At 43.2% G+C, this 13,681-nt stretch overlaps 1 protein-coding gene across 1 annotated transcript in view; it reads right to left on the bottom strand.

The window, feature by feature from the left end:
- THBS4 (thrombospondin 4) overlaps nt 1-11,024 on the bottom strand; it is a 53,368-nt gene extending 42,344 nt beyond the window's left edge. The window contains exons 1-2 of the mRNA XM_081232034.1: nt 10,673-11,024; nt 5,461-5,664 (exon numbers count right to left, since the gene is read on the bottom strand). Of these exons, the coding sequence (XP_081088160.1) occupies nt 5,461-5,664; nt 10,673-10,760 (292 nt within the window). The 5' untranslated portion in view covers nt 10,761-11,024. The remainder of the gene's footprint in view (nt 1-5,460; nt 5,665-10,672) is intronic.
- Nucleotides 11,025-13,681: the final 2,657 nt, after the last annotated feature.

Here is a 13,681-nt window from a genome sequence, read left to right as displayed (position 1 = left end):
AAACCACTAGATACTTTGCTATAAGGCAGTTTACCAACTCCTAACAGTACTACTTATCTAGCTTATTCTTTTTTCGTATTATTCAGAAAGGTATGATGAGTGACTTCATAAAATTCATTAAAAAGTTTGGCAGACGTCCGGAGCCTGTGCTCCACAACGGGAGAGGCCACAGCAGTGAGAGGCCCGCGCACCACAAAAAAAAAAAAAAAAAAAGTTTGGCAGGATTTATTTTTAGTAAACCTATTTGCCTTCAAATAATCCCAGCTTTCTTTTCCAGGAAATCCCAAAATGCATGAATAATATAGTACAACCCTCTGAAGGTTTGTCCTAAAGTTCATGAAAATTCTTTCCACTTTCCGTATATCATCATTTTAAAACTGAGTTCATTGAAGGGTACCTCATTAGAGTACTGTGAAAGTTAAAAGGGAAAATGAGCGTTGAGCCTTTAGCATGGCCCTGGTTCACTGTAACGGCTCCATAGATAAATATTATTATAAGTGTTTGAGGCACCTCATTTTTTCCCCTTCATTATTTGGTTTAGAATTCTAACTTTTTTTTTTTTTTTTGGCCGCTCCACGCAGCTTGCGAGATCTTAGTTCCCCCATCACGGACTGAACCCGGGCCCGTGGCAGTGAAAGCTCAGAGTCCTAACCACTGGCCAGCCAGGGAATTCCAGAATTCTAACTTTTAAACTCTTCCATCTCTTTCAAGCTGTATCTCTCATTAGCCTGCAGCTTTCAGAACAACTACTCTGAACCATTTGACTTCTCCTATCATAGGCTGAGGAGCCTGACTCTCTCCAGTCATTACTACTAATTCTTGGAGTTCCCTTCATTTCCATAGAATCAAGTTGTTTTTCTGTGGCTCTCAAATTAAGACTAAAGAAGCGGTCCTCTCATGCTTTTTCTGAAAGGTGAAGCTTTCATTAAGGTAAGCCAAGAGTTCACCAACTCATCATTTTTGGAAGACAGTTGCCTAAATAATAGAAAGGTGTCTCTGTCTCTCACTATCTATCTAATCTAGCTAATATAGTAACCTGAAGTTTTTATTGAGCTTCAGAGTCTAAGTTATTATACTTTATATAAGTCAGTTCTTGCAATCAACCTGGGAGGTAGCCATTATCATCCCCACTTTAGAGATAGTAAATCGATGCTCAGGGGAATTCAGAGATGTATTCATGGTGACACAGTTCCTGGGACTTTTAATTGTGACTCAAACTCAGGATACTAACTGGAAAGTTGTCTCTATGCCAGATTCAAGAAAATCACCAACCATATCTTCTACCCAGCTAGGTGGTTTCTATAGAATGCTTATTTCTATACCACTGTATTACTAATAATCTGATAGAGCATTTCTATCAGAAATACTACCAGTATTACTTTTACATCCTCAACCAAATGGTCTTCAACATTCATTCATTCAAAAAGTGATTCCGGGGCCTCCCTGGTGGCGCAGTGGTTGAGAGTCCGCCTGCCGATGCAGGGGATACGGGTTCGTGCCCCGGTCCGGGAAGATCCCACATGCCGCGGAGCGGCTGGGCCCGTGAGCCATGGCCGCTGAGCCTGCGCATCCGGAGCGTGTACTCCGCAGCGGGAGAGGCCACAACAGTGAGAGGCCCGCATACCGCAAAAAAAAACAAAAAAAAAAGTGATTCCGAGCCAGGCCTACTGTGTGACATTGTATACGTCTAGAATTTCCACAACGTCTTTTTTTTTAAACAAAGCTACTCTTCTCAGCCTCCATTTATTCTATCCAATCTCTTCATGAGCCACTTCTATGTACAGGGTGCTGTGCTATGTGCTGCAGTATACACAAAGGTAAGTTAAGGGATGCTCAGTCCCTGCCTTAGGGGAGCTTACAACCTACTGGAGAAAAGACCTCTAAGTAATTCAAATACAAGGCAAGCGAACAGTAGCACCTTCTGTGGAGGTACAAAGTCATATCAAGAAAGGTGTCAGGAGGAGCTGGAGATGTGTCTTATGTGTGTAGGGTTTCAGTCACTTGAGATGGTGCAGGGCATGCACCAGGGGGAGCAGAGGGCAAGAGCAAAAGGACAGAGAAGGAGCAACAGCGTGGGTGCGTCCAGGGAACAGTAGTTAGTCCATCCAGCTGAAGCACAGGCTGCACGGACAGTTGGAGGGACAGACAAACTGGAAAGGCTGGTTGGGAGTCAGGCAATAGAAAGCCCTAAATGCCCAGCCTGGGCAATTGCACCTTATTCAGTTTGGGATCGGAAGCCACTACAGGTCTCTGCAGTCAGGCATAACTAGATCCAAGTTATGCTTTGCGAACGGTAATGAGGCGACCATGGTAGGATGACTCGCAAAGTGAGAGGGTAGAAACAGAAAGCTCAGTGGCAAACTCATTCTTTGCAGTCTTCACGGAATACACTTTAGTTTCTCGTAGGAGCTCGTCAAAGACCCAGACAACTAAATCTTCTCTTCGATTCCATCTGTGCAGTCACCCTCTCCCAAACCATAACCTTTAATAGAGGGAAAGATGTGTCCTATTTCCTACTCTGGTGCTTTAAGTCACGAGAGATACATCTTGATTTCTTGTTTCGCTGTTTTCCATGCAAAGCAACAGAAGACAAGATTAGCTGAGCCTTGTCAGTTGAATGATGGACTGGGGTTCACCTTCCAGGAAGATGCTTTACCCCCACCCTCCACAAATCATGGCATGTGTGCATGGCCCCCTGAACGGTCAGGTCACTGAAGATGGTCTCTTGCTCTTTGTAATGCCCCTGCTTGACCAGTCCCTGCTTCACCTATACTTACTCACATGAATGTGCTTGCCCCCTGCCCCAGCTAGTGATTGTTCTAATCCTTAGGCCAGAACGGTTCCACCTGCTAATTTATTAAAGGGAAACTTCTGCCCTCATGATGGTGGTTAACCTGAGGGGCTGTGAGGGATGTGCCCCAGCTGCCAGTTTCCCTGGTAACTGATGAGCCAACCTGACGTCAATTCCCCCATACCTGGTAGCCTCCTTCTCCCTCAAGGAGCAAAGATCGCTGCCATGTCCTGCCTGCTGTCTGGTCTATACAGTGGGATGTCGCTCCAGGACCTTTTGCTGCAGACATGTAAGATCCCCTGTCCAATAAACTGTTGATGTCTCCATCACTGCTCTGGGCTCTTCTTTTGGTCTCAAGGCTGGGCAACAAGACTTGCAGGCCTGCAGGGTGCAGCCCAGCACCACCACTGAACACCTCAATGGGGAGTCACAAACACATGCTGCATCTTTTTCTGGACCTGATGGACCCAGTGACTTCTCTTTCTTGTTCCAGTCACAATGGGCTGCTGCTCCTTCCTAGAACTTTCAGATTCACCAGGCATGGCAAATCTCTGTCCTTTTTCCTATTGCTCCAGGGAAACTTCTCTGTGTCAAATTCTTCAATTCTAATACTGTTATAAATTCCTCTTTGTTTTCTGAGAATTGTCATCTCTGGATTCTTTTAGGACTCCTTTTAAAAAATATTTTTTCTAAGAGCTTTTTAGCTCTTCTAGTAGGTTGGCAGATGGAAAGGTGTTCAATCCTTTCCTCTTTTTTTCTCCTTTAACATGGAGATCAGCTGGTATTAACAGCTGACTCACATGACTGGTGATTCTTCCAAGGAAACGCACTTAACAACCCCCTTCCCTATCCATCTACCTGCCCATGTATCTAGCATTACCCTGGCCTCTATAGAGTGAACAGAAAGAATCAGCTCCAAGTTGCTTGTTTTTCCACAATGGCCAATTTAGAAATAGAGGGTGAGATTCAGAGAGAGTGAAAAGCTAGAAGCAGAGTTTTTGGCTTTATAGAGGGCCTTTTAGCCACTAAGCTGAGTGAGCTAAAAGAAAAACCTTCCAGTGCATCTAAAATAATTTAGTGAGAAGCTACTGCCCTTTAGATGAAGAAGGGTGGCTTTTAGAGATGATAAACTGAGTAGCTGGGTTCTTAGGCAATGAGCTGTTCCTTCAAGAGATGTGAGGCAAAATGGGGTTGTCAGAATCAAGGTAGAGAGATGGGTGAAATTACCTCCCATCAGGGCTGAAGGTGGGGAAAAGGGAGCAGGAATGGTTGAAACATCTGCTAAATCATGAACCATGTCCCCAACTCCCTTCATTGTCTGAAACTGCACCTCAGCCCCTGAGAGGCCATGAGGAAGAGACAGAGAAAGCAGACTTGTGAGTGAGATGGAAGGAGGAAGAGAGGATATTGGAACTTGACATAAAAGGAGGGGTTAAAAGCCCATTCCTTCTTGCTTTTAACTCTATAGTCCTGTGAATGCTAAGAATTAGGAATTTCTTTCAGCTCCCAACACCTGCAGCTTTAAGTGTTCAATCACAATTAGAATCTCAGAGAGTTTGAAGCACTAGAAGTATCGACTTTGTAGAGCAAACTGAAATAAAAAACCTCGCCGGAAGAACAAGTCCTCCTTTTTTAAAAGCACGAGGCAGCATGGACACATATCTGTCACATTCCTCAATAAGCAGGAACAGGTGGTGTCCCCAGGGCACGGGTGGAAGAGAAGGAGATGAAACAATAGTGACCTTTTTCCTTGGAAGTCATTTCTTAGTACATGTAGGAACTCAATTTGACAGTGAAACATTTGACAGCAGAGGGAACAAACAAGTGACAGACCTGTGTAAATTGGCACAAAACAGGTAGAAAAGAGAGTTGTTCATTTTGTTCTACCGCTGAGATATATTCTCTCCATCAAGTCCGGGAGGTGCTTGCAGAGCTAGGAGTTAGGTCTGCTAAGCCACATGCTTCTAAGGGAGCACAAGAATGGTGTGAGTGGCTATTACAGGCTGAATGTGTGTGTTCCCCTCAAATTCATATGTTGAAGCCCGAACCCTCAATATGGTGGTATTAGGAAGTGGGCCTTTGGGAGGTAATTAGGTTTAGATTAGGTCATGAGGGTGGGACCCCCATGACGGCATTAGTGTCCTTACAAGAAAAGGAAGACAGAGCTCACTCTCTCTCTCTCTGCACCAGCACACCCTGAGGAAAGGCCATATGAGGACACAGTGAGAAGGTGGCTGTCTACAAGCCAGGACCCAGGCTCTCATCAGGAACCAAATCTGCTGGCACCTTGACCTTGGACTTACCAGCCTCCAGTACTGTGGGAAAGAAACATCTGTTGCTTAAGCCACCCAGTCTATGGTATTTGTTATAGCAGCTCAAGCTGACTAACAGAGTGGCCAAACTGTCCTGGGTCCTGTCCCGTTCAGAGCTGGATCCAGAATAACATGACGATTGGAAGATGTCAAAGGGCATTTTTGCCGCAAGCTATTCTTCCTTCTTTCTCCCGATATCAACTCACCCTCCCTATACAGGTAAATGCACAATCAGAGGAATTTGGTATTGAAAACTGAAATCAATGGTGGATGGAACCATCTGAAGGAAAGGAGACCCCAAATCCTGGAATAGGCAGAGAGGATTTTTAAGAAAATAATTTCTATAAATCTCCTTACCTTTGTTCAAGCGTCCCATCACAGTAAACTCAAAATACTTGCTGTTGTCAGCTGAAGAGTAAAGTCCGAAGATGGTGGCTGAACTTTTCGTCTGCAGCTTGAAGGTGGAGATCACATAGAGCTCGTTCAGGGTGGTGTCTGTCAGGACTGGCTGCAGGACACCTGGGTTCAGCCTCTGGCTGGCGGACGGGAGAAGGTCAAAGACTGCGGAGCATGGGGAGAAAGGAACAATCAGTGAAAGGTTTAACTTTGGGGCAAACATGTTTTTTGAGGGGAGACAATTTGACAGTAAGCTATGAAGTAAACTGATATTGTAATCAGTTTTCCACATTGTCAAACTCGCCAGTTCTTCCTCATCACTCTTACAGTGGCTGGACATTTGAACCAGAAGAAATAGAGCACAATATTCATCACAAGGTTATAGCCCCCAAGAGAAGACAAAATTTGCAAACCCAAAATTGCATTTTGGCTGAAGAAGTGGCTCTGAAAATGCCCACTAGGGAGAGGCTAGTATAAAGGCTAAAAGCCTTTATACTAAAGGCTTAACGTATAAGGTCGGGGTGCGGGGGGGACGCAGGTAATAGCATCCAAGTCATTGTTTTTCTTATGGCCCCTAGTAGTGAATTTCCGCCTTGGGGTCCCTCATGTGCCTCTTGGACCAGAGCCAATTGTCTTTTCCTGGTCAGTGATGAGTGACACGGAATATGCAGCAGAAAGCAGGGGTATGGTAGGAGATACACTGTCAACAAAACAGTTTGCTACCTTTGTGAGACCTAAGTATTCCCTTTGTGCATTTACAGTGCCCCAGTGTCTCTCTGTTAAGAAATCCCGATGTGGAAACAAAACAAAACCATACAACGTGGTTTCTATTTCTTGATTGTAACCTCACTGATAGAGTTGGTCTACAAAAACTAGAACCTGCATTTATATTTGTGTAAGTTGCTTTTGATCGAGTCAGCAGCACCTTCTCTCAAACTTTATGAAAGCTATGAGAGAGTATGTCCAGTTAATTTAAAAGGCAAAGGCCAAATTTGGGTAATACTCACTAGAAGTTACTTAGTATTTTTCTCGGTTTATGCAAATATCGTTTGGACAATTCCATAGCCTGCAGGAACTTCAGGCTCCAGAGCTGTCTCCTGGATACAATAATCTGGTTACTAAAAAGGGTCATAGTATCCATAATTTATAAAGAGCTCTTACAAATCAATAAAATAAGCATCCTAATAGAAAAATGGGTAAATAACATGAAAAGGCAATTTACAGAAAAAGAGTTACAATGGAAAATAAGTATATATATAAGTGTTCATATGCTTAACTAATGATGAAGGAATTGCTAACTTAAACAACGAGGTATTATTTTCACCATCAAATTGGAAAAACAATAAATACAATAATACCCAACTGTTGGTGAGGATTCAGGAAAATGGGTACTCATATACTGGTGGGTAAGATTTAAACTGGTATAAACACTCTGAAGCCAGTTTAAATAGCAATATCAAAGGGCCTAAGACACATATGCTCTTTGATTTAGCATTGCTACAAAAGGAATTTATCTTAAGAAAATAATGGATGACATGGTAATTTATTTAGAAGAGTCACCGCCAGTGTTAATTCTAGAATTTCTATTTAGGAAGGAGTTATGTGAAAATCTAATTGGAAGAGGTGGGAAACCTGAATCTTTTCTGGCACAGCACTTTGTCTCTTCTTAACAGAGACAGAAAGGCTTGACAGAGATTACAGGGATTTCAGCCCTCCAAAGCCATCCTGTGGCACTGCAAATGTTCAACAAATTATTTACAGTATAAAAACACTGGAAACAACTAAGTGTCCTACATTAGAGCCCTGGATAAATAAATTTTGGTCCACCCAAAAAGAGAAATACTATATATTAAATTACTATACATTAAAAAGGATAATGCAGCTGAATACTTAGATATGGGAAAAAGCTCATGATATATTAAGTGGAGACAGATGATAAAATTACATGTATAACATGACCCCATTTGAGATATGTATTTGCCCAGAAAAAGATTTGAAAAACAATTTGACAAAATGGTAACAAGAATAGTAGCTATCTCTGGGTTGAATAATTATACATTTTTAATTTCATTTGCTTTTACTTATCCAATTTTTTTTTACAATGAACAGGTGTTGCTTTCGTAAGAAAAAATAAAATTATAAAAAACAGGCAAAAGCCTAGTTATTAATGAATGTCTACTCCTTTTAAAAGATGATATGTCTTCAGATTGGATCTGTATTGTTTCTTTCATGTGTATCAAGAACCTTATACAATAATGATTTTACTACTAGCAGTGCTGGAAAGCAGAATATCTATTATGTTCTTTCTAGCATCCCACATTCCCCAAACATGAGGACTGCTGCCCACTGTACTTCAAAAGGGGCATAGAATTTTTAAATTTCCAGAGAACTGGAAACTTTACATTTCCACCAGTGGGAGCAAAGGGAAATAAGGTAATATATTTAAAAGTTCCATTCAGGACAAGACATCTTCAGGAAAGAGATGTGTGTTTAAAAGTATGGGAACTGCATGCAAAAGTAAACTCTTGGTATTCCTGATTTTTGCTTTGACCATGATTACTTCATAATTCAGCTGAAACTAAATTTACCGCATTTCAATCTGTAGGGTTCCTCTAATCCACTGGCTTAACTCCCAAGAGGCCAAGTTGGGATTAGTTAGTAATGAGTTTGGAGAGTGTTTTGAAAAGGAAATGAGACACCACAAATTTCTACTAATGTTATTACGCTTTAGTAATAGCGCCAGGATCTAAGCACAACCTTCTAGTGTTACAGGTGAAATTACTGCTACCAATGAGCCCAACCATCACTGTATGAAAATCGAATACTTACCAATAAGACTAGCAAGGCAGCTCAGAGGAAAAAGGAGATAAGCAAATTATTCAGCTCAGCTGATAATTGCAAACCAATCAACTCAATAAAGAATCTATCAGAAACTTGACTTAATCAGATCATCTACAGCAATTAAATTAACCAAATAATTTAGGTATAGCCTGATTTCAAGTCTCCATAAAACAGGCAGCTCTGTCCAAGGAGAAGCAAAATGCATACCTGCAACACACCATGAAGTTGTGTGTTCAAATGTCAAGAATTCATATAACACAAAATATTATACCCATGAATTCAAATATGTTAAATAATGTTTGCAATAAGAAAACTTTTTAACTGTGTCAAAAGCTTCCTTTCTGACACCAAAAGCAAAGGCAACAAAGGCAAAAGTAAACAAGTGGAACTACATCAAACTAAAAAGCTTCTGCACAGCAAAGGAAACCAACAAAATGAAAGGGCAACCTATGGAATGGGAGAAGACATCTGCAAATCACATCTCTGAAAAGGGGTTAATATCCAAAATATATAAAAAACTCATACAACTCAATAGCAAAAACAAACAAAACAACAAAAAATCACAACCAAACATATTTAAAAGTGGGCAGAAAATCTGAATAAACATTTTTGCAAAGGAGACAGACAGATGGCCAACATATACATGAAAAGATGCCCAACATCACTAATCATGAGGAAAATGCAAATCAAAACCACAGTGAGATATCACCTCACACCAGTTAGAATGGCTATTAGCAAAAAGATGGGAAACAGCAAGTGTTGGTGAGGAGGTGGGAAAAAGGGAACCCTTGTACACCATTGGTGGGAATGTAAGTTGGGGCAGCTACTATGGAAAACAGTATGAAGGTTTCTCAAAAAATTAAAAACAGAACTACCTTATATGATCCAGCAATCCCACTCCTGGGTATTTAGCCAAAGAAAACAAAACCATTAACTCTGAAAGATATATGGAGTTATTCATCACAGCACTATCTACAATAGCCAAGATATGAAAACAAACTGCGTCCATCACAACTTTCTCATCACAAGAAAAAAATCTGTAGTCACGTGTGGCAATGGATGTTAACTGGACTTACTGTGGCGATCATTTTGCGGTGTATACAATTATCAAATCATTATGTTGTACACCTGAAACTAATATAACATTTTATGCCAATTATACATTAATTTTTTAAAAAGGCTTCCTTTCTTACCTTCCTAGAAGCAAGGTCACAATGAATAAATACTATAAAGTACAGCATTTTAAACATTTCAACCCAAACTAAAAGCTGTTCAGTATTCCCTGAAAACACAATTCTGGTTGCCTGGTCTGGAATCAAAATGAGTTATCTGGTGAAATGCAAAGTTTAAATGGGTAATTACTGCAGTGGGAGGGGAAGGGAATGGAGACCACCAGCACAGGCATTCTTCATTCTGCCTTCCTAGAATTAGCAATTTTTACTTCAAGTTGCGTGTCTCTTCCAGCTTTATTTCCTTAGTCAGTAAAAATTAACCCCAGGCATCAATTCAAACAGATGAAGGTCGTCACTGGATAGCTAGTTAAAGCCCTAAAATGTTTTCTTGCTTAAATAATTTCTTCCTTTTGGTCTTTCCAAAATTCTGTTTAAGCTTAAGTGCTTTCTGCCCAACAGTTCTTTTCACCCCATCTCACAAAGGGGTTTGAAGACTGATCATCCAGGTGGCTTTTCAAATTATTAGTCAACTTATTAACCTCTTTGTAGAGAAAGACCCATTTCTCAGCCTTCCAGTTCAATTTATCTCAAGAATCAAGAGACCAAGCCAACTCCCAAAGGAGGCTTTGGGGTCCCAGCAAAGTTGGAGCAGAAAAAGGCGAGTGGCAGGGCAATACAGCAATACTGCACCCTTCTTGGGGATATCAGCCTCAGACCACCTGGTCGGAACATCGCTCCTGCCGCGTCGAAGGATTTAGGATGCTGGGCTGAGTGGAGGGCCGGCCAGAGAGAGCCGCGGGGGACGGAATTCGGATTTCACCCTACTTCAAACAGAACGTGTTCGAGGTCTAGGGCCGCGCCATAAGCTTGGAAACCCCACGTTTTTGCCTAGCCTGAAAATAAGTTTTGCATCCCCCAAACTATTGTATAGGGAATTGGTCTCATCGCTGGATAATCGAATCTCCGAAAATTCTAATCTTTAATTATCGTTTCCAATCACAGTAAAAAAGAGAGAGGTGCCGAGCGAGGCCCCAGAAGCCAGGGGCCAAGCCGCGCGCGGAGCTGGTCCCTCCGTTCGCCCAAGGGGAGCGCGGGACGGCGGGCTCCGTGACCGGGGGGACCCTGGCCTGTGGCTCCCGCCCCGGCTCGCTCCCACTTACCCTGGGGGGTGGCCTGGGCGCCGGCCCCCAGCCACGGCTGCAGGGCCAGGTTCAGCAGGAGCAAGGCGGCTCCGCGCGGGGCCAGCATGTTGGCTTTTCCTGCTCCCCGCGGGAGCTCGGGACTCACGGCTCCGCGGGCCCTGCCTGGGAGTGCGGACAGCGCGCGGCCCCTCGGTCGGGCTTCCAGCGCGCAGCGCAGGTGAGGCGAGCGCGGCGTCCGGGCTGCCGTCGGGGGCGGTGCTCGCTTCCTGGCGCCGCGGAGCTGAGTGCGCTGGCGGCTGGGCAGGGCGCTTTATGGTCTGCTTGGCCCGGGTGGGGGAGGGCCGAGGCCGGGGCGGCCTACTTGGCTGGGATCCCCTTTGGCCGGGAAGTATGGGGGCGGCCGGAGCGGGGAGCGTGGGCGGCAGAGAGAGAGGCGTGAGCTTCGGGACTGGGGACGAGAAGGAGCCCTGGGCCGACCCGGTCCTGGGTGGGTGGGCGTAGTCGCCGGGCCCGCACGGACGAGGGGGTTAGGAGGATGCGAAGTGCGAGGATGCGCAGTCGGGGGGCTGGTGAGAAAGTGAGGACACGCAGGACAGAGAAGAAGGAGAAGAGCGGGGCAAAGGAGGAAGAAAGTGACACTGACCCGCTAGCTTTGGGCACCGTCCATCCCCCACCTCTTCTTTTCTAAACAGAAGAACATCGTTTGGTCAGGCTCTTAACACCCATCTTGGGTTCCCTTCCCAACGAGCCCTGAAGGCTCTCTGGGAACTTCTGCCTCCTAAGGTGGTCCGGAGAACAACTGGTTTCTTTTATTTCTTCAAGCTTTTCTTGAATACTTCAGATGATGAATATTTTCCCCATCAAGTTTTGAGAGGTGAACGGTGAATGTTTCAAAGTTTTTGAGTTTTCAGTGGAAATAAAACACATCTCAAGGAATCCATCCAGACAGAACCATTTATAGGATGGTAATGTTTTATGGAGAATTTTTCAGTCCGGTTTCCAAACACTCTGCCCACTTCTGTTCCGCCCTCCCAAAAGATTCCAAGTGACAGTTTAAAGCTATGGGAGTAGGACCTAAAAGAGAGGGAAGGAACATAAGGAATTAGTCTCCCTCCTAGGCAAAGTTCCCTAAAAATAATGTGGATTAATTAGAGGAAAAAATATTTCAGAACAATGGCAAACTTTTCCCTCTTAAACAATCTTGACTAATGGAGAAAATCCAGCAAAGTATTTATATCCCTATCTTTAAGTCTCAAAGAATTCCATATCAAAGTTTAAGAAGCTATCTGCCATAAGCTGGAAGATTAACTCACCTTCTTATTCCCAAACTGTGCTAGAATAACCGCTCACCAATTATGGTTCCATTTACAGCTAATGACCTGAAAATTTGTGAGCTATATTCAGAGCTCCTTTCTATTTGAGGTCTAACATAGCTCTAATCCAGGCTTCATCTAATGCTACATTACATTAAGTCTCTGTATGGAGTGGGTCACCATATGTCTACATATAAGAGAGCACTGAAGAGACAAAGGGCACATGTTTCCAGCAATGTGACTGTACACTAGTGACATGGATTAGACTAGAGAATCTTCAAGTCACCAAACGGTGTCCTCAGGAGTGGCCTGGGCTGGAGGGAGCTCCAGGCTCCCAACTTCTACTTTAAGCACAATGGCTCTGCTTGTATATGTTTTATGCAACGGACTTCGGAGTAAGTAGGACTAAGTTATTTGGAAGGCAGATACCATTTTTTTAAAGTCATCTTTGCCAGGCATCCCCAAATCCTAGCAAATTCCCAGCAAAAGAGCTTGCACAGGTAGGCACACAATAAATTTTGGTTGAAACTGGATGACTACTAAGTGTAACTGAGCAACAAAAGAATCAAATGACTTTCTGCTAGCCTAATAGTACTTACAATTTAGTTTTGTTTTTAAAGAGACTGCATTTTTATGAGGCTATTCTTTGGGGAACCTCAGTCAGCTTTTTCTTCATGTTCTCAGAATCAAGAGGAAATTTGATTACAATAAAATTCATTAAATTGGCTGTGAAATATATGGTAAAGGAGGTGAAAGAGTTAATCTGTGTCTTTTCTGTGCCACCTCATTAAAATATCTGTTGTTAACACTTACACTGAATTTTAATTTATTTTAATAATGTACTAATTTATTTAAATTTTCCCCAATATCAGACTGAGCTCTTTAGCACTATCTCATTTATTTTCATAGTCCTAATTCCACGTACAGTGCTGGCACTTGATAGTAAGTAGCTCATTGAATTTACTTTCCTTCTCTTGGTACTGTAAAGCAGGATAAGAGGTTGTGATATGTTAGTAATCCATTCATGCTGTGGATTGCAAAAATGGTCCCAAAGCTTCACTGTTGTCTATATATCTTTTGCTTTCCAGCTGTAACTCTAGGCTTGGCCATGTAGTTTTCTTGTTCAATAAGAATTTAGCAAAACTCCTACAAGCAGAAGTAAAAAACATACGTGTGTGATTGGATTTGCCTACTCTTCCACCTCTGCCTTTGCCATGATAGTGTGGCTGTGCTAGCCTGTTGGAGGACGAGGCATGGCGCAGAGATGAGTCACCACAGTCACCTTAAGCAAAGCCAGCTGAGATCTGCTCACAGATGACTCACACAGGTGAATAGGTTCAGGCAAGATCAGCAGAGCTTGTCTTGTTGACTCCAGCCATGAGAGGAACAAACGTTTATTTTTTTAATGTATTTATTTAATAAATGTATGTATTTATTTATTTATGGCTGCATCGGGTCTTTGCTGCTGCACGCGGGCTTTCTCTAGTTGCGGCGAGCGGGGGCTACTCTTCATTGCGGTGCAGGGGCTTCTCATCGCGATGGCTCTCTCATTGCAGAGCGTGGGCTTCAGTAGTTGTGGCGTGTGGGCTCAGTAGTTGTGGCTCGTGGGCTCTAGAGTGCAGGCTCAGTAGTTGTGGTGCACAGGCTTGTTCCTCCGCGGCATGTGGGATCTTCACGGGCCAAGGATCAAACTCACGTCCCCTGCATTGGCAGG

This window comes from Mesoplodon bidens, assembly GCF_964165515.1.
Source record: "Mesoplodon bidens genome assembly, chromosome: 4".
NCBI lineage: Eukaryota > Metazoa > Chordata > Mammalia > Artiodactyla > Ziphiidae > Mesoplodon > Mesoplodon bidens.
This window is presented reverse-complemented; position numbering and strand designations above follow the sequence as displayed.